We start from the raw sequence: 25,733 nt of genomic DNA on the forward strand, positions 1-25,733 counted from the left end.
TGATTATACTGTAGATTATGCAAACTTTAACATTCTGAGTGGCCATCAACGTTACTCATGCCAGGGTTCCCTATGTAGATCTATGTTTTGAGCACAGCTTCCACAGATAAGCTCTGTGCAGTAAATTTTGATGTAGATATAAGAGAATGGGTCTGTGTGGTGCATATGCCAAGCATAAAAAAATCCTGGCTCATGCAGTGCATGATAGAAAAACAAAAGTCTAATCTTGAGTTTGGTTTAAAAGAGCAAATTTGAGGAGTTTTCTCAGATGGTTTTATGGTTTTACTGGCCGATTCTTGGTATCATTTGATAGAAAGGAAGACATACTACTGAAAAAGAGATGATTTTGGTTGGTTTCAGGACCAGAAGTAGCTTGAAATTGATCTCCAAGTAGCAGTAATATTCAAATATTGCCTATATTCCTGAAGCTGGGAATATCGGTCTGTTTGATGGGTCTGATTCAATTACAGTGGAACCTCAGTATGCGAACAGCTCCCTACTCAAACAAAGCTCACCACTTGACCAAACAAGCACAACCTGCCAGAACTTCACTGTAAACTATTTCATGTTTGTTAGCATTTTTTGGTATTTTTTTTATATAACAGTGGAACCTTGGCTTACGAATTTAGCCCGTAAACGGTCCAAACGTATATATACATTTTTTTCAACATTTGAATGTAAAAAAAGTAGATCTTCTTTTTGTTTTTCTACATTTGAAAATATGTAAAAAAACTTAGATCTACTTTTGTAGCACTACACATGTGAACGTAGATCTGCTTGGACCGTATACGGGTTAATCCGTTCTGTGGACTTGTTTGTATCCTGATTTGTTCGTGTGCTGGGTCAATTTTCCTCATTCAAATTAATTGAAATGCAATTAATTCGTTCCACTGAATTCGTGCTCTCAGGAGGCATGACAAAATAACCCTAATATAAACTCTACGACTTATTTATCTGTCATAATTCATCTAATATGATATAATAAACAATACAGTGGAACCTCTACTTACGAGTTTAATCCATTCCACGACCTTGCTCGTAATTGAATTTGCTCGTTTGCAGTCAATTTTCCTCATTTAAAATAATTGAAATGGAATTAATTCATTCCAGTGGAATTCCAGGCATTAAAAAATACATTAACAATTTCCCTAATATCAACTCAACAGCTTATTTATCTATTAAAATTTATGTAATATGACATAATAAACAATATTAATAACACAGAAACATGACATATACACTAGAATGAATAAAATACATGTCATTAGGTATGTGGCTAGTGGTGGTGACAGCAGCCATTGTTGTTGAGGTTTATAGGGCCACCACAGTGGCCATTCCTGCTCTTGACTACATGTGTGGAGAACCTAGGATAACCCAAAAAAGTCAGATAGTGTGACTTATAAGTGCTACACTCTTAATGCTACACTTAATTGCTACACTCTTAATGCTACACTTTGCCACTGCTGCTTCATGTTGTCTGCCACTGCTGCTTCATGTTGTCTGTCACTGCTGCTTCATGTTGTCTGCCACTGCTACCTCATGTTGTCTGCCACTGCTGCTTCATGTTGTCTGCCACTGCTACCTCATGCTGTCTGCCACTGCTACCTCATGATGTCTGCCACCGCTGCTTCATGTTGTCTGCCACTGCTACCTCATGATGTCTGCCACTGCTACTTCATGTTGTCTGCCACTGCTACCTCATGATGCTGCCACTGCTACCTCATGACATCTGCCACTGTTGCTTCATGTTGTCTGCCACTGCTGCTTCATGTTGTCTGCCACTGCTACCTCATGATGTCTACCACTGATGGCGCCAAAGAATCGAACACTTCTGCTATTCTGAGCTCAATTTCAAGGTACTTTTCATCGTGAAACCAATTAAAATCATATTTATTTTTGTAGTATATTTTCCATTCTATCCCACGAGACTAAATAAAACGAGAATATAACCATAAAAACCATACGAAAATATACCACTAAGGGAAGGCTAATGGGTGAGAAGTGAACTCCATTATTTATGGTCCGATTTCTTTCATTTTTGGTGTACATTAAGAAGCATCTTTTCCTCATACATTGCCCAAGTTTCAATAAGATAGTCCAACAAACAACTGAGATCTAATTCCCTAGATCAAGAGCAAGAGCCCCCTCACCAGTGTCAATTAACCTCCCTTGAGGCCCGCTCGCATCTGGAAATTTTGCTCGTGTCTGGAAGCAAAAAATCAACCGAGCAGATGCTCGTATCTGGAAAAATTTGCACGTGGATGCACTCGTAAGTAGAGGTTCCACTGTATAAATAACATAGAAACCTGATATACACTCTAGAATGAATACAATATGTCATTACATGGATGGCGGAGGGAGGAGGATTGTGGTCGCAAGAGTGGTCGCTATGTACAATTTTTATGTTTACCTCACTACACTACCTACCTAGTCTGTGCTTATCAATGATTTCTTGCTTTAATTCCATGCAAATCATTCTCTTTTTCTTCTTGGCACTGTCCTTTCCACTTGCTTTCTTAGGGCCCATGTTTAGAAGAAAGAAATCTGGCGAATTAACTGCCCGAAACGTAAGGAAATCACGAGAATTCCTCGCACCGCGAGGATAGCTCCATAAGCACATGTGCATTGGTGAGCATTGTTTTGATTGACACTGCTATCTGGTGGTGGTGTTGTCAATCTAAATTATACGCAGTAGGTACATAGTATTATTATATTGTTATTATTTATTATACATAATTATTATGTAGTATTATCATAATTACTAGTACATATGTATTACTATAATAATTATTATTATTATTAATTTAATGACCTAGATCAAGAGCCCCTCACTATATACATACTACTACTACTGCTACTACTAATAATAATTATTATAACAACAACATGGCAGTGGCAGCGACAGCAGAGGCAGCAAGCTCTGTCATTTTTCTCACCTGCAGAGCCCACCAATGCTTCAATGATGGCCTAATTGCAATCATAACTGCACTAACGTACGTAGAACCCAGCATGACCCAAGATAATCAACAGTGATACCTACAAATCGAAAAATTACTGAGTGAAGCGAAGACTGCCCCACAAACTCCAAGCACAACCCGCTGCCAGACGACTACCTACTCCAAGCTTTTAACTATCTTAGTTTCTTCATCTAACCACAGCAACTCCTGTACTACTATGAGACCAACTACTAGAAGAAACAGCACTAAGAACAGCAAGGCAGCTCCTAGAAATCGACTATTCCATAAGACGACCCAGCAGGATGCCGGTGCTCCATCCACCCCCTTACAACCCAGAGTGACACATCACCAACAACAAACATGGCCGACTTACCCTCACCCACCAACCATGGCAACTCGACAACAACAACACCAACCGTGACTGACTCCCTCTCTACCTCTACTACCTTCATAGGATTTAACCCAGCTGATATGCTCCCAGGTATGACTAATGATCCTGACACTCTAAAGCACTACATTACCACCCTAACGGCGGATAACTTGAATCTTCGTGCTGAAAATATGTCTCTTCGTGCAACAATAACAAACCATGAATCTAAGTTACTTCACCCTGAGAACAAGATCAACAACCTTGAACAACAGCAAACATCAACTGGCATGACTGATTTTGGCAAGGTTCTCCAATAAGTCATAGCCAGCCACACAGATCAAATAACTTCCCTTAACACAAAGATTGATAATGCCGTCAAGGACCGGAAAATAAACATGGATACCTAATTGAACAATTATTTTGCTAACCAAGATGATAAGGCAGAGCAAGACAAGTTATCTGATGCAGTAGTAATTAACACTCCACTCTTTCCCAGCAAATTAAACCATTCCAACTGCAAAGATACAACTCTCCAGATCATACGTGACCACCTACATGTTAATGTACCAGTGTCGGAAATAAAAGAATCGCGGTTACTAGGGAACCAAAATAGAAAAAGTGTTATGCTCAGATTTCACACACAAGACAGGAAAAAAGATCTAATAATTTCATCTATTAAAGCAAAAAAAGATATATACATAAACGAGTCTCACAAGAAAACGACAGAACCTCCTGTACAGAGTGAGAAAACTAAAACATGAGAATAATGATAAAATTCACCAGTGCTTTGTACGTGATGGACAAATTCTAGTAAGAAAAACTAATGTAGGCCGTGTGTGCTACATTACAAATGAAAATGACTAGCATACTTCCTTCATGATGCAAACATTACAGAGTCTGACTGATATTATTGACCAAATCCTTACTACGTTAGTGTATGTTATTATGTCATTATTGAACTAATCCCTGTACTATCCCATAAATCATGACCAATCATTCCTGGTTATATTTTATTAACTGAGAAACAGTAAATCCTATTTAACTGAAGATCAACAAATCAGTTTGAAATGATAAGTCATAATTTTAAAAGTGTATCATTGTCCAGTTAGCTGTCTTTCTTATTTTGGATATAAATGTAGTTAACTGTATAAGAGATCCTACTTAATAGTCAATGTCGAATTCTTAAGTAGTCTCTAAGCATTAGAATTAGCTTGCCTGAAATGCATTGTAAACTAGTGGCTTTTTTTTGTGTTAATGTTTTATTACATGTAAACTACATTATCTGTGAACTTCATCAAAAGGAAAAAATTAATCTGAATTGATTTTTTTTGTGACTATGAATTCAAAATGGAAGGCAACTGTAATATAGAAGAGGCCTGGGGATGTGATAAATGAACAGAAAAAATGTTTCAGTGCCAGGAATGTCTACATTGCTTATTTTGGAATATTTTAACATCCAAAATAGGCCAAATTGCCGACTTCTGTGCACTTTGTAGGCTAGCTGTAGTGGCTGAATGGGCAATTTCTTGTCTTCAAATGACAGAAGGCATATCTGCAAAGTGGCTTAAAACAGGGCTCAAAGTGGGCAGAATCACCGATGCATAAATTTCGCCCAGACCGCTAACTTTGTGCCCGTGTAATTCCATAACTTGACAGAATTAAGACAAGAGAGAGAAGGGTGGGAAGACTGCATTTTCTTGGACTGCAAGAAGGCCTTCGACGCAATTCCACACAAGAGATTGGTGCAAAAGCTAGAGGAGCAAGCAGGAATAACAGGAAAGGCATTGCAATGGATCAAAGAATACCTAACAGGAAAGAAACACCATGTGATGGTATGTGATGAGGTGTCAGAGTGGGTGCCTGTGATGAGTGGAGCTCCACAAAAGTCAGTCCTAGGGCTGGTGCTATTTCTGGTGAATGAATGACAGAAGGGATAGATTCAGAGTTGTTCCTGTTTGCAGACGATGTGAAGCTAATGCAAAGAATTCAATTGGATGAGGATCGGATGGGACTACGAAGGGATCTGGACAGGTTCTAAGCCTGGTCCAACAAATGGCTCCTGGAGTTTAACACCATCAATTGCAAAGTCATGGAGATTGGGGAAGGTCCAAGAAAACTGCAGACAGAGTACAGGTTAAGGGGCCCAAAAACTGCAAACCTCACTCAAGGAAAAGGATCTTGGGGTGAACATAATACCGAACATATCTGTGCAATCTACATCTACAGGACCTTAAATTCCAATATTAACCTTGACCTAAAATGCTTTCTTGATAGTTGTGACAATACCCACAAGCATAACACCAGACACAAACATCTCTATGACATTCCCCATGTCCGACTAAACCTTTACAAAAATTCAATGTGTCAAAGGGCCTAAAATCTGGAACACTCTACCTGAAAACTCTAGAACTGCAGACACATTCATCACTTTCAAAACTACAGTTAGAAAACATCTTATCTCCCTGATACACCCCGTCAACTAACTACATGTAACACTTACACTCACTCACCCATTGACTATAAACACAGATATACGAATCTTAATCTTAAAATAATGAATCCTAACTAGTCATAAGTTTGCCTATGATACTCCAATATAGACACTATGTACTGTGCCAAAACAAAAGCATTCACATTGCTAAACACAAAAACTATAATGTAGTCACTTAGCCTTAATACCATAATCTGTAATAATTTAAAGTTTAGAATTAATCTAAGTCTGCCCAAAATGCCTAGCCATGCTAGGTGTCCTAGTGGCCCCCTCTGTAATTAGTATTTTAAAACATGTAAACCACACAATATTCAAAATATGTAAACCCCACATTGTAATCCTTACAGAGAATAAACTTGATTGATTGATTGAAATAACTGCTGCAGCATATGGGCACCTGGCAAACCTAAGAACAGCATTTCAACACCTGAGTAAGGACTCATTCAAGACTTTACACTTTGTATGTGAGTCCTATATTGGAGTATACAGCACCAGAATGGAACCCACACATGGTTAAGCACATCAAGAAATTAAAGAAAGCGCAAAAGTTTGAAACAAGACTTGTCCTGGAGATAAGGGATATGTCCTATGAGGAGACGTTAAGGGAACTCAACCTGACAACACTGGAGGACAGGAGAGATGGGAAGACATAATAATGGGTGGATAAGGTCAAGATGTTTCAGAGATAGGACACAGCAACAAGGGGACACAACTCGAAGTTGAAAACTCAGATGAGTCACAGGGATGTTAGGAAGCATTTCTTCAGCCATAGAGTTGTCAGGAAGTGAAACAGTCTGAAGAGTGATACAGTGGAGGCAGCATCTATACACAGCTTTAAGAACAGATATGACAAAGCTCACGGAGCAGGGAAAGAGTGGACCTAGTAGCAACCGGTGAAGAGGTGGGGCCAAGAGCTGTAACTCAACCCCTGCACCCAAAATAGGTGAGTACACACACATACACCCACCCACCCTCTTTTGCCCTCACCCTCTCTTACACTCATCAAATTTATCTGGAAATCTTCAGTGATTACATAAATCTCTGAATACAATATTTAAATTAAAATAAAAACAGGTAACACTCAGATTTTGATGCAGGTATATTTGAGGTGTATGGCAACTATATCAAGTTTACTCAGGCTATACACACTAAACTATGGCAGCTCTACTAAGATCACTCAGGCTATACACACTAAACTATGACACCTGAACTAAGATCAATCAGGCTATACACACTAAACTATGGCAGCTCTACTAAGATTACCCAGGCTATACACACTAAACTATGACACCTGTACAGTGGTCCCTCAATAATCGTAGGGCTGAATAGTCATAATTTTTGGAAATCGTAACAATATTTTCGTCAAAACATTGGCTCGATAATCGTAGATTGACTCGCGAAGTCATTCATCTGGGACGTGTACTCACGCTCTGAGCCGCCCCGGCCTCCCTTCCCAGCCAGTGTGACATTGTTTACCAGTGAGCGATGGTCCCCTCACTTGCTCATATGACATATTTCATAATATTCCATTCATTTTAGTGCTTGCAACTACTAAATAAGCTACCATGGCTGCAAAGAAACTCCTAGTGCCAAGCCTTTGGTAAAGAAGGTGAGAAATACAAATGAATTTAAGAAAAACATTATTGAATATGAAAGTGGCGTACGTATGGCCGAACTGGCCAGGATGTATAACAAACCCCATACAACCATAGCTTCCATCGTGGCCAAGAAAAAGGAAATCAAGGACGCTGTTGTTGCAAAGGGGGTAAATATGCTGACAAAAATGAGATCAACAGTACTCGAAGAGGTTGAAAAGTTATTATTGGTGTGGATAAACGAGAAACAATTAGCAGAAAATAGTCTTATGACGTCGATTATTTGTGAAAAGGCTAGGCAGTTGCATAATGATCTGGTAAAGAAATTGCCTGCAACTAGTGGTGATGTGAGTGAATTTAAGGCCAGCAAAGGTTGGTTTGAGAGATTTAAGAACCGTAGTGGCATACACAGTGTGGTAAGGCATCGTGAGGCTGCCAGTTTGGACCACAAAGCGGCTGAAAAATATGTGCATGAATTCAAGGAGTACATAGAGGCTGAAGGACTGAAATCTGAACAAGTGTTCAATTGTGACAAAACAGGCCTCTTTTGAAAGAAAATGCCAAAGAGGACCTACATTACTCAGGAGGAAAAGGCACTGCCAGGACACAAGCCTATGAAAGACAGGCTGACACTCATGTTCTGAGCTAATGCTAGTTGGGATTTCAGAGTGAAGCCGTTACTAGTGTACCATTCTGAAAATCCCAGAGTGTTCAGGAAAAACAATGTTATGAAGAGTAAATTGTGTGTGTTTTGGAAATCTTATAGTAAGGCATGGGTCACAAGGGAAATTTTCGTCGAGTGGTTCAATGAAGTGTTTGGCCCTAGTGTGAAGAATTACCTCCTGGAACAGAAATTTGATCTCAAGTGCCTCCTAGTAATGGACAATGCACCTGCTCATCCTCCAAACTTAGATGACCTAATTTTCGAGGAGTTTGGATTCATCACAGTAAAGTTCTTGCCCCCGAATACCACTCCTCTCCTCCAGCCCATGAACCAGCAGGTCATTGCAAACTTTAAAAAACTCTACACCAAAGCAATGTTTCAAAGGTGCTTGAATGTGACCTCAGACACTCACTTGACCCTAAGAGATTTATGGAGAGAACACTTCAGCATCCTCCATTGCATAAGCCTTATAGGTAAGGCTTGGGAGGGAGTGACTACCAGGACTTTGAACTCTGCTTGGAGAAAATTGTGGCCAGATTGTGTCCACAAGAGGGATTTTGAAGAGTTTGGGGCTGACCCTGATGAGCCTATGTCACTTGTTAAATCTATTGTGGCACTGGGGAGTTCCATGGGGTTGGATGTCAGTTTGGAGGATGTGGATGAGTTGGTGGAAGACCACAACGAAGAGCTCACCACTGAGGAGCTGCAAGAGCTTCAGCAGGAAGAGCAACAGATCGCAGCTCAGAATCTTGCTGCAGAGGAGGAGGAAGAGAAATGGAAGAAGGTGCCTTCTTCAGAAATTAAAGAGATTTTTGAGATGTGGGGAAAGATGGAGAGATTTAAGGAGAAACATCACCCTGACAAGGCTGTTGCAAGCCATGTTGGCAACATGTACAGTGACAAAGTCTTGGCCCATTTTAGGGAAGTGTTAAAGAGATGCCAGACACAGAGCTCTCGGGACAGTTATTTTGCGAGACAGGACTCCAGTGACTCTCAAGCTGGTCCTAGTGGCATTAAGAAACAGAGAAGAGAAGTAGCCCCAGAAAAGCAATTGGTACCTGAGGTGTTGATGGAAGGGGATTCCCCTTCCAAACAGTAATTCAATGTCTCTCCTCCTGCAGTCTTCCATACACTAAGAATCGCCAATAAAGGTAAGTGTTATGCTGTTAATGTTTCATTCATCATGTCCCATTGTATTGTTTATGTACTACATCTACATTTCATGTAAAAAATTTTTTTGTTTTAGTACTTCTGGGTGTCAGGAATGGATTAATTGTATTTACATTATTTCTTATGGGGAAAATTGATTCGAAAATCGTAGATTTCGAAAATAGTAACACTTCCAGGAATGGATTAATTACGATAAATGAGGGACCACTGTATCAAGATCACTCAGGCTATGCATACTAAACTATGGCAGCTCTGCTAAGATCACTCGGGCTATACACACTAAAATATGACAGCTCTACTAAGATCACTCAGGATATACACACTAAACTATGACACCTGAACTAAGATCACTCAGGCTATACACACTAAACTATGACACCTGTACTAAGATCACTCAAGCTATAAACACTAAACTTTACATAATAAGGAACCTTAATAACCTTTGGTGAATATGAATAAAAAGAAGGGAAGCTATACATTTTAAAGGCTAATTGTTACCAAGGGTACATCAAACTTACCAGGTCTTCCACCATAATTATTGTCACGATCACGTGGACCCGGAACTTGGAAGAGAGGATATGAGAGTTCAGTATACCATTGAGGTGGAGGAAGAAATGGGTTCTTCTTTTTTGAACTTCGTAGTGATCCTTTTAAGCGAATTTTGTACTGGAATGAATAATAAATAAAAATATATACAGCATAGCAAGGGGCTAGTGACCCCTTCTGCATAAATTATTAAGTTTAAAAAGGAAACTTCGTTTTTCATATTGGGTTACCTTGCGTTGGTGGAATATGGTCGGTTCATTGAAAAAATAATATACAGTACAGTGTAAAACAATAAAATCTCAACTTAACAAACAAATAGAAGAAAAAGGGAGAGAGGTAATGCTGACTGCCTATTTAATCCAAGTGATGAGAATGTTTTTTCATTATCATAACTATAATGGACTTTGTCCACTGCATGCAAAATCAATTTACCCATACCATAATGATACTGGATAATTCTGGAAATAACAGACTTTGTCTATAAAATGCAACATGGTCTTACCTGGAGTTTACCTGGAGAGAGTTCCGGGGGTCAACGCCCCTGCGGCCCGGTCTGTGACCAGGCCTCCTGGTGGATCAGAGCCTGATCAACCAGGCTGTTACTGCTGGCTGCACGCAAACCAACGTACGAGCCACAGCCCGGCTGATCAGGAACCGACTTTAGGTGCTTGTCCAGTGCCAGCTTGAAGACTGCCAGGGGTCTGTTGGTAATCCCTCTTATGTATGCTGGGAAGCAGTTGAACAGTCTCGGGCCCCTGACACTTATTGTATGGTCTCTTAACGTGCTAGTGACACCCCTGCTTTTCATTGGGGGGATGTTGCATCGTCTGCCAAGTCTTTTGCTTTCGTAGTGAGTGATTTTTGTGTGCAAGTTCGGTACTAGTCCCTCTAGGATTTTCCAGGTGTATATAATCATGTATCTCTCCCACCTGCGTTCCAGGGAATACAGGTTCAGGAACCTCAAGCGCTCCCAGTAATTGAGGTGTTTTATCTCCGTTATGCACGCCATGAAGGTTCTCTGTACATTTTCTAGGTCAGCAATTTCACCTGCCTTGAAAGGTGCTGTTAGTGTGCAGCAATATTCCAGCCTAGATAAAACAAGTGACCTGAAGAGTGTCATCATGGGCTTGGCATCCCTCGTTTTGAAGGTTCTCATTATCCATCCTGTCATTTTTCTAGCAGATGCGATCGATACAATGTTATGGTCCTTGAAGGTGAGATCCTCCGACATGATCACTCCCAGGTCTTTGACGTTGGTGTTTCGCTCTATTTTGTGGCCAGAATTTGTTTTGTACTCTGATGAAGATTTAATTTCCTCGTGTTTACCATATCTGAGTAATTGAAATTTCTCATCGTTGAACTTAATATTGTTTTCTGCAGCCCACTGAAAGATTTGGTTGATGTCCGCCTGGAGCCTTGCAGTGTCTGCAATGGAAGACACTGTCATGCAGATTCGGGTGTCATCTGCAAAGGAAGACACGGTGCTGTGGCTGACATCCTTGTCTATGTCAGATATGAGGATGAGGAACAAGATGGGAGCGAGTACTGTGCCTTGTGGAACAGAGCTTTTCACCGTGCCTGCCTTGGACCTTACTCTGTTGACTACTACTCTCTGTGTTCTGTTAGTGAGGAAATTATAGATCCATCGACCGACTTTTCCTGTTATTCCTTAAGCACACATTTTGTGCGCTATTACGCCATGGTCACACTTGTCGAAGGCTTTTGCAAAGTCTGTATATATTACATCTGCATTCTTTTTCTCTTCTAGTGCATCTAGGACCTTGTCGTAGTGATCCAATAGTTGAGACAGACAGGAGCGACCTGTTCTAAACCCATGTTGCCCTGAGTTGTGTAACTGATGGGTTTCTAGATGGGTGGTGATCTTGCTTCTTAGGACTCTTTCAAAGATTTTTATGATATGGGATGTTAGTGCTATCGGTCTGTAGTTCTTTGCTATTGCTTTACTGCCCCCTTTGTGGAGTGGGGCTATGTCTGTTGTTTTTAGTAACTGTGGGACGACCCCCGTTTCCATGCTCCCTCTCCATAGGATGGTAAAGGCTCGTGATAGGGGCTTCTTGCAGTTCTTGATGAACACGGAGTTCCATGAGTCTGGCCCTGGGGCAGAGTGCATGGGCATGTCATTTATCGCCTGTTCGAAGTCATTTGGCGTCAGGATAACATCAGATAGGCTTGTGTTAACCAAATTCTGTGGCTCTCTCATAAAAAATTCATTTTGATCTTCGACTCTCAGTCTGGTTAGTGGCTTGCTAAAAACTGAGTCATATTGGGACTTGAGTAGCTCACTCATTTCCTTGCTGTCATCTGTGTAGGACCCATTTTGTTTAAGTAAGGGCCCAATACTGGACGTTGTTCTCGACTTTGATTTGGCATAGGAGAAGAAATACTTTGGGTTTCTTTCGATTTCATTTATGGCTATTAGTTCTTCCCGCGATTCCTGACTCCTATAAGATTCCTTTAGCTTAAGTTCGATGTTTGCTATTTCTCTGACCAGCGTCTCTCTATGCATTTCAGATAGATTGACCTCTTTTAGCCGCTCTGTTATTCTTTTCCATCGCCTGTAAAGAGAGCGCCTGTCTCTTTCTATTTTACATCTACTCCTCCTTTTTCTTAGAGGAATAAGTCTTGTGCATACATCGAGTGCCACCAAGTTAATCTGTTCTAGGCATAAGTTGGGGTCTGTGTTGCTTAGTATATCTTCCCAGCTTATATCAGTTAGGATTTGGTTTACTTGGTCCCAATTTATGTTTTTGTTATTGAAGTTGAATTTGGTGAATGCTCCCTCGTGACTAATCTCATTTTTCGGTCTGGGGCTCTGCGCATACATGTCTGAACCTCAATTATGTTGTGATCTGAGTATATTGTTTTTGATATGGTGACATTTCTTATCAGATCATCATTGTTAGTGAAGATGAGGTCTAGTGTATTCTCCATTCTAGTAGGCTCTATTATTTGCTGGTTTAAATTGAATTTTGTGCAGAGATTTAAAAGCTCGTGTGAGTGTGAGTTTTCTTCAGAGCTCCCTCCTGGTGTTATTACTGCAACAATATTATTTGCTATATTCCTCCATTTTAGGTGCCTTAAGTTGAAATCCCCCAGGAGCAAGATGTTGGGTGCAGGAGCTGGAAGATTTTCCAGATAGTGGTCAATTTTTAACAGCTGTTCCTGGAATTGCTGGGATGTTGCATCCGGAGGCTTGTAGACTACCACAATGACTAGGTTTTGGTTCTCGACCTTTACTGCTAAAACTTCCACTACATCATTTGAGGCATTAAGCAGTTCTGTGCAAACAAGTGACTCTGCGATGTACAGGCCAAACCCCCCCCCCCCCCTTTTGCCTGTTCACTCATCTGTATGGGTTGTAACCTGGGATCCATATTTCGTTGTCTAAGTGATCCTTTATGTGGGTCTCAGTGAAAGCCGCGAACACTGCCTTTGCCTCTGCAAGCAGTCCACGGATGAAAGGTATTTTGTTGTTTGTTGCTGGAAACATAAGCAAAAAGGAGACTGGTTCACACAGAATCAAGGGGTCACCATCAACAACTGCACTGCAAACAATGTAAGTGAGCATTACATGTAACACCATCTGTGGTCGCTGGGTAAACTATTTTGGCAGACAAGTAGTCTCATAATTTTGTCTGAACTAAAAGAGGTTCTGGACGATCCATTGCCGATAAATTGGTGTTGTACCTGTATCAAAACTTTAAATTCCAGAGTCCTATAACAATTGTATACCATATCAGTGTTAAGTTCACAATTTAATCATGCTTTGCATTAACCTTAGGCATTACATAAAATGAATGAGCAAAATACTGTTTATCCAATAAATTACCCTTCAAAAATATTTTTATGGTTGTGATGGGGCTCTTGATCCATGTAACTTTCCTGTTCCTTGGATCATACCTGTATTATACTTAAAAGTTTAGTGCTGTATTATACTTAGAAGTTTAGTGCTTCTCCATGGTATAATGATAAAAATTACATAATAGGTAGTAGGTTGGTAGACAGCAACCACCCAGGGAAGTACTACCGTCCTGCCAGATGACTGTGAAACAGAAACCTGTAACTGTTTTGTATGATGGTAGGATTGCTGGTTTCTTTTTCTGTCTCATAAACACGCTAGATAACAGGGATATCTTGCTACTCCTACTTACACTTTGGTCACACTTCACAGACACGCACATGCACATGCATATATATATATATATATATATATATATATATATATATATATATATATATATATATATATATATATATATATATATATATATATATTATATTCTTCTTTCTTCTTTCAACAAACCGGCCGTATCCCACCAAGGTGGGGTGGCCCAAAAGGAAAAATGAAAGTTTCTCCTTTTACATTTAGTAATATATACAGGAGAAGGGGTTACTAGCCCCTTGCTCCCGGCATTTTAGTTGCCTCTTACAACACGCATAGCTTACGGAGGAAGAATTCTGTTCCACTTCCCCATGGAGATAAGAGGAAATAAACAAGAACTAGAAAGAAAATAGAAGAAAACCCAGATGGGTGTGTACATATATGTTTGTACATGTATGTGTAGTGTGACCTAAGTGTCAGTAGAAGTATCAAGACGTACCTGAAATCTTGCATGTTTATGAGACAGAAAAAAAGACACCAGCAATCCTACCATCATGTACAACAATTACAGGCTTCCGTTTTACACTCACTTGGCAGGACGGTAGTACCTTCCTGGGCAGTTGCTGTCTACCAACCCACTACCTAGGATATATATATATATATATATATATATATATATATATATATATATATATATATATATATATACATACATACATCTAGGTTTTTTCTCCTGTTTTAAATAGCTCTTGTTCTTCTTTATTTCTTCTATTGTCCATGGGGAAGTGGAAAAGAATCTTTCCTCCGTAAGCCATGCGTGTCGTATGAGGCGACTAAAATGCCGGGAGCAATGGGCTAGTAACCCCTTCTCCTGTAGACATTTACTAAAAAAGAGAAGAGGAAAAACTTTATAAAACTGGGATGCTTGAATGTGCGTGGATGTAGTGCAGATGACAAGAAAGAGATGATTGCTGATGTTATGAATGAAAAGAAGTTGGATGTCCTGGCCCTAAGCGAAACAAAGCTGAAGGGGGTAGGGGAGTTTCGGTGGGGGGAAATAAATGGGATTAAATCTGGAGTATCTGAGAGAGTTAGAGCAAAGGAAGGGGTAGCAGTAATGTTGAAGGATCAGTTATGGAAGGAGAAAAGAGAATATGAATGTGTAAATTCAAGAATTATGTGGATTAAAGTAAAGGTTGGATGTGAAAAGTGGGTCATAATAAGCATGTATACACCTGGAGAAGAGAGGAATGAAGAGGAGAGAGAGAGATTTTGGGAGATGTTAAGTGAATGTATAGGAGCCTTTGAACCAAGTGAGAGAGTAATTGTGGTAGGGGACCTGAATGCTAAAGTAGGAGAAACTTTTAGAGAGGGTGTGGTAGGTAAGTTTGGGGTGCCAGGTGTAAATGATAATGGGAGCCCTTTGATTGAACTTTGTATAGAAAGGGGTTTAGTTATAGGTAATACATATTTTAAGAAAAAGAGGATAAATAAGTATACAAGATATGATGTAGGGCGAAATGATAGTAGTTTGTTGGATTATGTATTGGTAGATAAAAGACTGTCGAGTAGACTTCAGGATGTACATGTTTATAGAGGGGCCACAGATATATCAGATCACTTTTTAGTTGTAGCAACACTGAGAGTAAAATGTAGATGGGATACAAGGAGAATAGAAGCATCAGGGAAGAGAGAGGTGAAGGTTTATAAACTAAAAGAGAAGGCAGTTACGGTAAGATATAAACAGCTATTGGAAGATAGATGGGCTAATGAGAGCATAGGCAATGGGGTTGAAGAGGTATGGGGTAGGTTTAAAAATGTAGTGTTGGAGTGTTCAGCAGAAGTTTGTGGTTACAGGAAGGTGAGTGCAGGAGGGAAGAGGAGCGATTGGTGGAATGATGATGTAAAGAGAGTAGTAAGGGAGAAAAAGTTAGCATATGAGAAGTTTTTACAAAGTAGAAGTGATGCAAGGAGGGAAGAGTATATGGAGAAAAAGAGAGAGGTGAAGCAATGTAAAAAGAGAGCAAATGAGAGAGTGGGTGAGATGTTATCAACAAATTTTGTTGAAAATAAGAAAAAGTTTTGGAGTGAGATTAACAAGTTAAGGAAGCCTAGAGAACAAATGGATTTGTCAGTTAAAAATAGGAGAGGAGAGTTATTAAATGGAGAGTTAGAGGTATTGGGAAGATGGAGGGAATATTTTGAGGAATTGTTAAATGTTGATGAAGATAGGGAAGCTGTGATTTCGTGTATAGGGCAAGGAGGAATAACATTTTGTAGGAATGAGGAAGAGCCAGTTGTGAGTGTGGGGGAAGTTTGTGAGGAAGTAGGTAAAATGAAAGGGGGTAAGGCAGCCGGGATTGATGGGATAAAGATAGAAATGTTAAAAGCAGGTGGGGATATAGTTTTGGAGTGGTTGGTGCAATTATTTAATAAACGTATGGAAGAGGGTAAGGTACCTAGGGATTGGTGCTGCACACTAACAGCACCTTTCAAGGCAGGTGAAATTGCTGACCTAGAAAATGTACAGAGAACCTTCACGGCGCGCATAACGGAGATAAAACACCTCAATTACTGGGAGCGCTTGAGGTTCCTAAACCTGTATTCTCTGGAATGCAGGCGGGAGAGATGCATGATTATATACACCTGGAAAATCCTAGAGGGACTAGTACCAAACTTGCACACGAAAATCACTCACTACGAAAGCAAAAGACTTGGCAGACGATGCAACATCCCCCCAATGAAAAGCAAGGGTGCCACTAGCACGTTAAGAGACCATACAATAAGTGTCAGGGGCCCGAGACTGTTCAACTGCCTCCCAGCATACTTAAGGGGGATTACCAACAGACCCCTGGCAGTCTTCAAGCTGGCACTGGACAAGCACCTAAAGTCGGTTCCTGACCAGCCGGGCTGTGGCTCGTACGTTGGTTTGCGTGCAGCCAGCAGCAACAGCCTGGTTGATCAGGCTCTGATCCACCAGGAGGCCTGGTCACAGACCGGGCCGCGGGGGCGTTGACCCCCGGAACTCTCTCCAGGTAAACTCCAGGTATAAAGGCAAAGGGGACAAAAGAGAGTGCAAAAATTATAGGGGGATAAGTTTGTTGAGCGTACCTGGTAAAGTGTATGGTAGAGTTATTATTGAAAGAATTAAGAGTAAGACGGAGAATAGGATAGCAGATGAACAAGGAGGCTTTAGGAAAGGTAGGGGGTGTGTGGACCAGGTGTTTACAGTGAAACACAAGGCTAAAGAGGTCTTTGTGGCATTTATGGATTTGGAAAAGGCATATGACAGGGTGGATAGGGAGCCAATGTGGCAGATGTTGCAGGTGTATGGTGTAGGAGGTAGGTTACTGAAAGCAGTGAAGAGTTTTTACGAGGATAGTGAGGCTCAAGTTAGAGTATGTAGGAAAGAGGGAAATTATTTCCCAGTGAAAGTAGGCCTTAGACAAGGATGTGTGATGTCACCGTGGTTGTTTAATATATTTATAGATGGGGTTGTAAGAGAAGTAAATGCGAGGGTCTTTGCAAGAGGCTTGGAGTTAAAAGATAAAGAATCACACATAAAGTGGGAGTTGTCATAGTTGATCTTTGCTGATGACACTGTGCTCTTTGGAGATTCTGAAGAGAAGTTGCAGAGATTGGTGGATGAATTTGGTAGGGTATGCAAAAGAAGAAAATTAAAAGTGAATACAGGAAAGAGTAAGGTTATGAGGATAACAAAAAGATTAGGTGATGAAAGATTGGATATCAGATTGGAGGGAGAGGGTATGGAGGAGGTGAATGTATTCAGATATTTGGGAATGGACGTGTCAGCAGATGGGTCTATGAAAGATGAGGTGAATCATAGAATTGATGAGGGGAAAAGGGTGAGTGGTGCACTTAGTAGTCTGTGGAGACAAAGAACTTTGTCCTTGGAGGCAAAGAGGGAAATGTATGAGAGTATAGTTTTACCAACGCTCTTATATGGGTGTGAAGCATGGGTGATGAATGTTGCAGAGAGGAGAAGGCTGGAGGCAGTGGAGATGTCATGTCTGAGGGCAATGTGTGGTGTGAATATAATGCAGAGAATTCGTAGTTTGGAAGTTAGGAGGAGGTGCGGGATTACCAAAACTGTTGTCCAGAGGGCTGAGGAAGGGTTGTTGAGGTGGTTTGGACATGTAGAGAGAATGGAGCGAAACAGAATGACTTCAAGAGTGTATCAGTCTGTAGTGGAAGGAAGGAGGGGTAGGGGTCGGCCTAGGAAAGGTTGGAGGGAGGGGGTAAAGGAGGTTTTGTGTGCGAGGGGCTTGGACTTCCAGCAGGCATGCGTGAGCGTGTTTGACAGGAGTGAATGGAGACAAATGGTTTTTAATACTTGACGTGCTGTTGGAGTGTGAGCAAAGTAACATTTATGAAGGGGTTCAGGGAAACCGGCAGGCCGGACTTGAGTCCTGGAGATGGGAAGTACAGTGCCTGCACTCTGAAGGAGGGGTGTTAATGTTGCAGTTTAAAAACTGTAGTGTGAAGCACCCTTCTGGCAAGACAGTGATGGAGTGAATGATGGTGAAAGTTTTTCTTTTTCGGGCCACCCTGCCTTGGTGGGAATTGGCCAGTGTGATAATAAAAAATAAAATAACAATATAGGATCAGAATTAGCAAGCAAAATTCCAACTTCAAATACTCAGGCAAAAGACTACCTTCCTGGAAATTATCCAATACTCTGTATTTAGCTCCAACTAATCCTACTGAAGTCTGGTTCATCATAAAATCACTAAAAAACAAGACAGGACACCTAAATAATTTGCCATCTCTCATGAACAAAAAAATTAGCTCATGTGTTGTTGCCCATTATTGCAACTCTATCAGTGGAATCTTTAACCTTCCCATCCATACTCAAGACAGCAAGGGTTACCCTGATCCTCAAAAATGGTGATCCAACTGAAGCGAATAACTATAGGCCTATATTAAACTTGCCCTGCTATCTAAAATCTTCGAATGCTCGAACTGCTAAATGCAGCACTTGAAAATATGAATATCCTCTGGGATTCTTCATAGACCTGTGGAAAGCATTCGATACAGTGGACTACAATCTTTTGCATCTTAAACTAAAACATTTTTGGAGTCAGAGGACATACTCTTGCATACCTAAACTCTTTTCTTAGCAACAGACACCAGTATGTCTATATAAACAGTGTAACCTCGTCTACTTAGCCTATAGCCATAGGAGTGCCCTAAGGTAGTGTCCCTGGCCCTGTGCTCTTTCCCATTTACACCAATGATCTCCCAATGCATCTCATTTCTTTAAACAGATGGCACTACTTATGTCCTCTCTCACTCAAACCTGACTATGCCTAGAGACACTGTTAACCCTTTCAGGGTCCACAGGCCCTCTCAGAGACTTGTTCTCAGGGTCCCCCAAATTTAAAAAAAAAAAATTATTTTTTCTATGAAAAGATAGAGAATCTTTTCCCGATCATAATGACACCAAAAGTATGAAATTTGATGAAAAACTTACGGAATAATGTTCTCGCAAAGTTAGCGGTCTCGATGATGTTTACGCATCAGCGATTTTGCCCACTTTGAGCCCTATTTTCGGCCAATTCCAGTGTGCTAGTCGACAAAAATGATAACTATTTTGCTAGAACTCCATTTTTTCTATCGAATGAGTACAAGAAACCACCCATTTACCGATTTCAACTATCCAATAAAGTGGTTAGAATTTAGCAATTTTGCCAATTTCACACAAATTTCAAAAGATGCCAATTTCCAAAAAAGAGTCCAGAATAAACAAGAAAGACATTCCTGGCACTAAAATAACAAGTTCTTTGTTCGTTAGTCACATCCCCAGGCCCCTCTTATATTTTTTTGGCTTTCCACTTTGAATTTTTATTCTTACAAAAAATAGAAGATTTACTGTTATGCAAACTACTGCATTAGTGTAGAAATGGTATAAATAATATCAGTGCACTTGTGACAGAATATCAGACTCACCAGTTGACGTGTATTGGACGCTTGGCATGATTTGTTTACTTTTGAACTTTGGTAAAAATCAAACATTTCTGATACTTTGAGCTCAATTTCAAGGTACTTTTCATTGTAAAACCAGTCAAAATCATCTCAATTTCTGTAATATGTCTTCCATTCTATAAAATGAGACCTGGAAAACTAGAATACAACAATAAATACAGTGGACCCCCGCATAACGGACGCCTTGCATAGCGGACAATCCGCATAGCGGACGCTTTGATCGCTAAAATTTTGCCCCGCATAGCGCCCAAAAACCCGCTCAGCGGCCTTCGTCCGAGACGCGTCCAATGTGCGGCCTGAGCCACGCTCACATGTTCCGCGGGTGGCATTGTTTACCAGCCAGCCTCCGCGGTAACATCCAAGCATACAATCGGAACATTTTGTATTATTACAGTGTTTTTGGTGATTTTTTCTGGAAAATAAGTGACCATGGGCCCCAAGAAAGCTTCTAGTGCCAACCCTACAGCAATAAGGGTGAGAATTACTATGGAGATGAAGAAAAAGATCATTGATAAGTATGAAAGTGGAGTGCGTGTCTCCGAGCTGGCCAGGTTGTATAATAAACCCCAATCAACCATCGCTACTATTGGTGGTACAGCTGCTGCTGCTGCTGTATCACCATCAGCTGCTGCTGCACTGTCAGCTGCTGCTGCTGTACCACCGTCAGCTGCTCCTGCTGCTGTAGTACCGTCTGCTGCTGCTGTAGCATCATCTGCTGCTGCTGTAGCATCGTCTGCTGCTGCTGTAGCATCGTCTGTTGCTGCTGTAGCATCGTCTGTTGCTGCTGTACCACCGTCAGCTGCTGCTGCTGCTGTAGCATCGTCTGCTGCTGCTGTAACATCGTCAGTTGCTGCTGTAGCATCGTCTGCTGCTGCTGTAGCATCGTCTGTTGCTGCTGTAGCATCGTCTGCTGCTGCTGCTGCTGCTGCTGTAGCATCGTCTGCTGCTGCTGTAACATCGTCAGCTGCTGCTGCTGCTGCTGTAGCACCGTTGTTGGTGTGGCTTATTGAGAATACCAAGAAACAATTAACCCCAGAGGATTTGCCACCCAGGATAGCCCAAAAAAGTCAGTGTCATCGAAGACTGTCTAACTTATTTCCATTGGGGTCCTTAATCTTGTCTCCCAGGATGCAACCCACACCAGTCGACTAACACCCAGGTGAACAGGGAAAATGCCTGGAACTAGTGCTCATATTGGTGAATTTAGAGCCAGCAAAGGTTGGTTTGAGAGATTTAAGAATCGTAGTGACATACACAGTGTGATAAGGCCTGTTCTGGAAGAAAATACCAAACAGGACCTACAGTACTCAGGAGGAAAAGGCACTCCCAGGACACAGTGTCTCATCAGTCATTGCTGCATCTTCAATAAAGGTAAGTGTCATTTATTCTTCATTTAGTAGAGTAGTACATGCACAATATATATTGTGCATGTACTACTCTACTATTGTGCATGTATCCTTCTCTTTGTGTGTAGGAAAATGTATATTTCATGTGGTAAAAATTTTTTTTTCAAACTTTTGGGTGTCTTGCACGGATTAATTTGATTTCCATTATTTCTTATGGGGAAAATTCATTCACATAGCGAACATTTCGCATAACAGCCAGCCCTCTTGCACGGATTAAGGTCGCTATGCGGGGGTCCACTGTACCATACAAAAATACAGTGCAAAGTTGCTGTTTTAATCCAAAAACACAAAGTTTTTTTTCTCATTACACACTGTGTGCTGCAGGATTTTTTTTATACTGTGCACACTGACCACGTAGGCCCATTCTTTCTCTCACTAGATTTGAGGGCGCTAGAACTTAGACGTACTAGTACATCAAAAACCCTGGGGCGTAAGCCGTACTAGTACAGCCGAAACCCTGAAAGGGTTAACAATGCGCTACTAAAAATATCTGCATGGATGATGACCAACAGGCTCTCTCTCAATACAGTCAAAACCTAATTCATGTTGTCTGAAAAAAGAGCTTTAAATATCCAGCTCAACATATCAATTAATGGTTCTCCCATCACAAGACACACTGAGGTCTTCACCTTGACTGTAATCTTAAATTTCAGACCCACATCCAACATATATCCAATAAAGATATCCAAGATACGGTATTATGTACCCCACACAGGACTACTTAGCACTGCTTACCACTCTAATCTACCCTTACCTCACTTTTAGTATTTGTGCTTGGGGATTGACCACGGCCAATCACCTTAAACCTTTAATAACCCAACAAGAAGCTACTGTGTGGATGATCACCAACTCCTAAGCCAGACAACATACCCCACCAATCTTCAAGAGCTTTAACTTACTTAATATAGAAAATATACACTCATATCATTGTGCCTACTATATATACAGAACATTAAACACCAATATAAACCCTCCTCTTAAACTTCTCCTTGATAGCTACAACATAACTCACACAGGCATAACACAAGGTACAAAACATTTTTCAACATCCATCGTGTCTGTCTCGTTCTATGCAAAAGTGCAATGCACATAAAGGGCCTAAGATCTGGAATTCATTGCCTGAACCAGCAAAAGGTCCCCTGCCTTCAAATCAATTTAGGGATAAAATTAAAAATCATCTCATCTCCCAAAATTAACCATATCACCACTATGCTAAATCATTAAACCAGTTTGAAACGACTCAAAAAATCCCCCAAAATTTACAACCACTTAATCAATTAAAACATTAATATATACTTAAAATTGTGCTGTTGTATCATTGCAAATTGCAATACTGTTATTTGTTATATGCTACATCACTACTATAAATCTTATTATAAAACTTTTTAGCTACTTCACTATAGCAATAAGGTAAAATAATGAATAATTAAAATTTACCACTCTTTAACCTGTCTAGTTTTAAGTAGTGTGTAAACATTATTCTGCCTGAAATGCCTCAGCATGTTAATGGCTTTCTTTGTTTATAAAATGTAATCACATACTGTAACCTTTGCAAAGAAATAAAATTTGTTTGTTGTTTGTTTGTTTGTTTCTGGGATTTAGCCAGTTTGTTAAAAAAGTACACATGTACACAAAGACTTGCCCACAATTATACACATACGTAAACCTATGTAGTATGTAAAATACATCTTTCTTCTTTCAACACACAGGCCGTATCCCACCAAGGCAGAGTGGCCCAAAAGGAAAAACAAAAGTTTCTCCTTTAACATTTAGTAATACATACAGGAGAAGGGGTTACTAGCCCCTTGCTCCTGGCATTTTAGTCACCTCTTATAACACGCATGGCTTACGGAGAAAGAATTCTGTTCCGCTTCCCCATGGAGGTAAGAGGAAATAAACAAGAACAAGAACTAGAAAGAAAATAGAAGAAAACCCAGAGGGGTGCATGTATATATGCTTGTACATGTATGTGAAGTGTGACCTAAGTGTAAGTAGAAGTAGCAAGATGTACCTGAAATCTTGCAAGTGTATGAGACAGAATAAAAAGACACCAGCAATCCTACCATCATGTAAAACAATTACAGGCTATCGCTTTACACTCAAAAGGGCAGGATGGTAGTACCTCCCTGGGCGGTTGCTGTCTACCAACCTACTACCTAGGATAAAATACATTTTTTTTTTTTTCAACAAGTCGATCGTCTCCCACCGAGGCAGGGTGACCCAAAAAAGAAAGAAAATCCCCAAAAAGAAAATACTTTCATCATCATTCAACACTTTCACCACACTCACACATTATCACTGCTTTTGCAGAGGTGCTCAGAATACAACAGTTTAGAAGCATATACGTATAAAGATATACAACATATCCCTCCAAACTGCCAATATCCCAAACCCCTCCTTAAAGTGCAGGCATTGTACTTCCCATTTCCAGGACTCAAGTCCGACTATATGAAAATAACCGGTACATAAAATTATATATGCACGTGCATGGAAAAATTACAATAAAACATGTAATTTCAAATATGTAAAAATACTACATGAAAACAGAAAAAACACTTGATCACTCTCATGTGCTTACATACATATCTTCATAGGATGATGTGTGTGTCTAAGCACACGAAAGTGCTCAGGTGTTTTTTTTTCTATTTTCACTTTGGTATTTTTATATACATGTACAGTGGTACCTTGAGTTTCGAACAGCTCCCAACTCGAACAATTATGTAAGTGTATTTTTGTAAGTACTTTTTTAAGTGTATTTTTGGGGGTCTGAAACAGACTAATCTAATTTACATTATTCCTTGTGGGAACAAATTCGTTCGATATCTGAACTCGAACAGCCTTCTGGAATGAATTAAGTTCGTAACTCGAGGTACCACTGTACATATGTACATCCACATATGCACCTAAGCACATAAATAAATATACAAATTTGTATACCTGCACCCCATTTATACATGCAGAAAAATAAAATCATGTAAGAAATGTCAAGTAAGGATTTCACTGCCAAAAAAATAGATGATAATGGTACTGCAATAACTCACTTCTATATTTTCTGGAAGCTGATCATCAGCAGGTAAGGGGTTGGTGAAGACAACACCTCCCAGGATGTCCTCAACAACATCCTCATCTTCATTCTTATAGAATCTTGTGAGGCGCTTCACCAGTTCTTCCTCACTTGTGAATCCATATCCTGAGATAAAGTGTTAGTCAAGGTTTGTTTAAAACTGTTTTACATAAAAGATACCTTAATAAATATAATATTTGCATTAACTACAGTTGATATACTGTATTAGTATAAGGGCTGTAATAACTAGTTAGTATACCATACCTAGTGTAATGGTTGTAGTAACTACAGTTGGTATACTGTATTAGTATAAGGACTGTAGTAACTACAGTTGATATACTGTATTAGTGTAAAGACTGTAGTAACTAGTTAGTATACCATACCTAGTATAATGACTGTAGTAACTACAGTTGGTATACTGTACTTTGTATAATGACTGTAATAACTACAGTTGGTATACTGTACAAAGTATAATGACTGTAGTAACTACAGCTGATATACTGTACTTTGTATAATGACTGTAGTAACTACAGTTAGTATACCATACTTAGCATAATGACTGTAGTAACTACAGTTGGTATACTGTACTTATTATAATGACTGTAGTAATTACAGTTGGTATACTGTACTTAGTATAACTGTGTGACAGCTCTAAGTAATGACAAAGGGTTCTTTGCAGACAAGGTGCACTCCACTATCAAGAGCATTTGAATCTACATTAATGTTTTAGCTGTAAGGAATTGTCAGTAGTGTAATATGAAGTAGCTTTAATTTAACCCACTTATTGATGACATAAGCCCTGCTACATGATGTCTGGAACAGCTGCAAATGTCCAACTAAATACAGTGGAACCTCAAATATTGAACTTAATCCGTTCCAGGAGCTAGTTCTAAATTCGAAAAGTCTGAAAATCGAAGCAATATTTCCCCATAAGAAATAATGGAAATATGATTAATCCATTCCAGAAACCCAAAAATGTTCACAAAAAAATACATTTTATAGAGATTAATTACAGTTTTACATACAACAAACATAGTGTTCAATTATGTATATAAATATAAAATAACATTTTTACTTGCCTTTATTGAAGATTGGTGATGGCATCTGGAAGATAGCGGGGAGGAGAGAGGGAGTTGGGGTTAGTGTTTGAAAGGAGAATCCCCCTCTATGAGGACTTCAGGTAAAGCCCTCTCTGGGGTTACTTCCCTTCTCTGTCTTTTAATGCCACTAGGACCAGCTTGAGAGTCACTGGACCCCTGTCTCATAAAATAACTCTCCACAGTCCTGTTTCTGGCGCCTCTTTAACATTTCCTTAAAATGGGACATGGTTCTGTCACTGAA

At 40.0% G+C, this 25,733-nt stretch overlaps 1 protein-coding gene across 5 annotated transcripts in view; it reads right to left on the reverse strand.

The window, feature by feature from the left end:
• Abca3 (ATP binding cassette subfamily A member 3) overlaps positions 1-25,733 on the reverse strand; it is a 705,605-nt gene that overhangs the window by 394,465 nt on the left and 285,407 nt on the right. For all 5 annotated transcript variants that reach the window (XM_070088958.1, XM_070088966.1, XM_070088973.1 and 2 more), the window contains 2 exons: positions 24,370-24,518; positions 9,766-9,913 (listed from right to left, as the gene is read on the reverse strand). In XM_070088958.1, the coding sequence (XP_069945059.1) occupies positions 9,766-9,913; positions 24,370-24,518 (297 nt within the window). The remainder of the gene's footprint in view (positions 1-9,765; positions 9,914-24,369; positions 24,519-25,733) is intronic.

The sequence above is a fragment of the Cherax quadricarinatus genome, chromosome 2 (assembly GCF_038502225.1).
Source record: "Cherax quadricarinatus isolate ZL_2023a chromosome 2, ASM3850222v1, whole genome shotgun sequence".
In the NCBI taxonomy this organism is placed as follows: Eukaryota; Metazoa; Arthropoda; class Malacostraca; order Decapoda; family Parastacidae; genus Cherax; species Cherax quadricarinatus.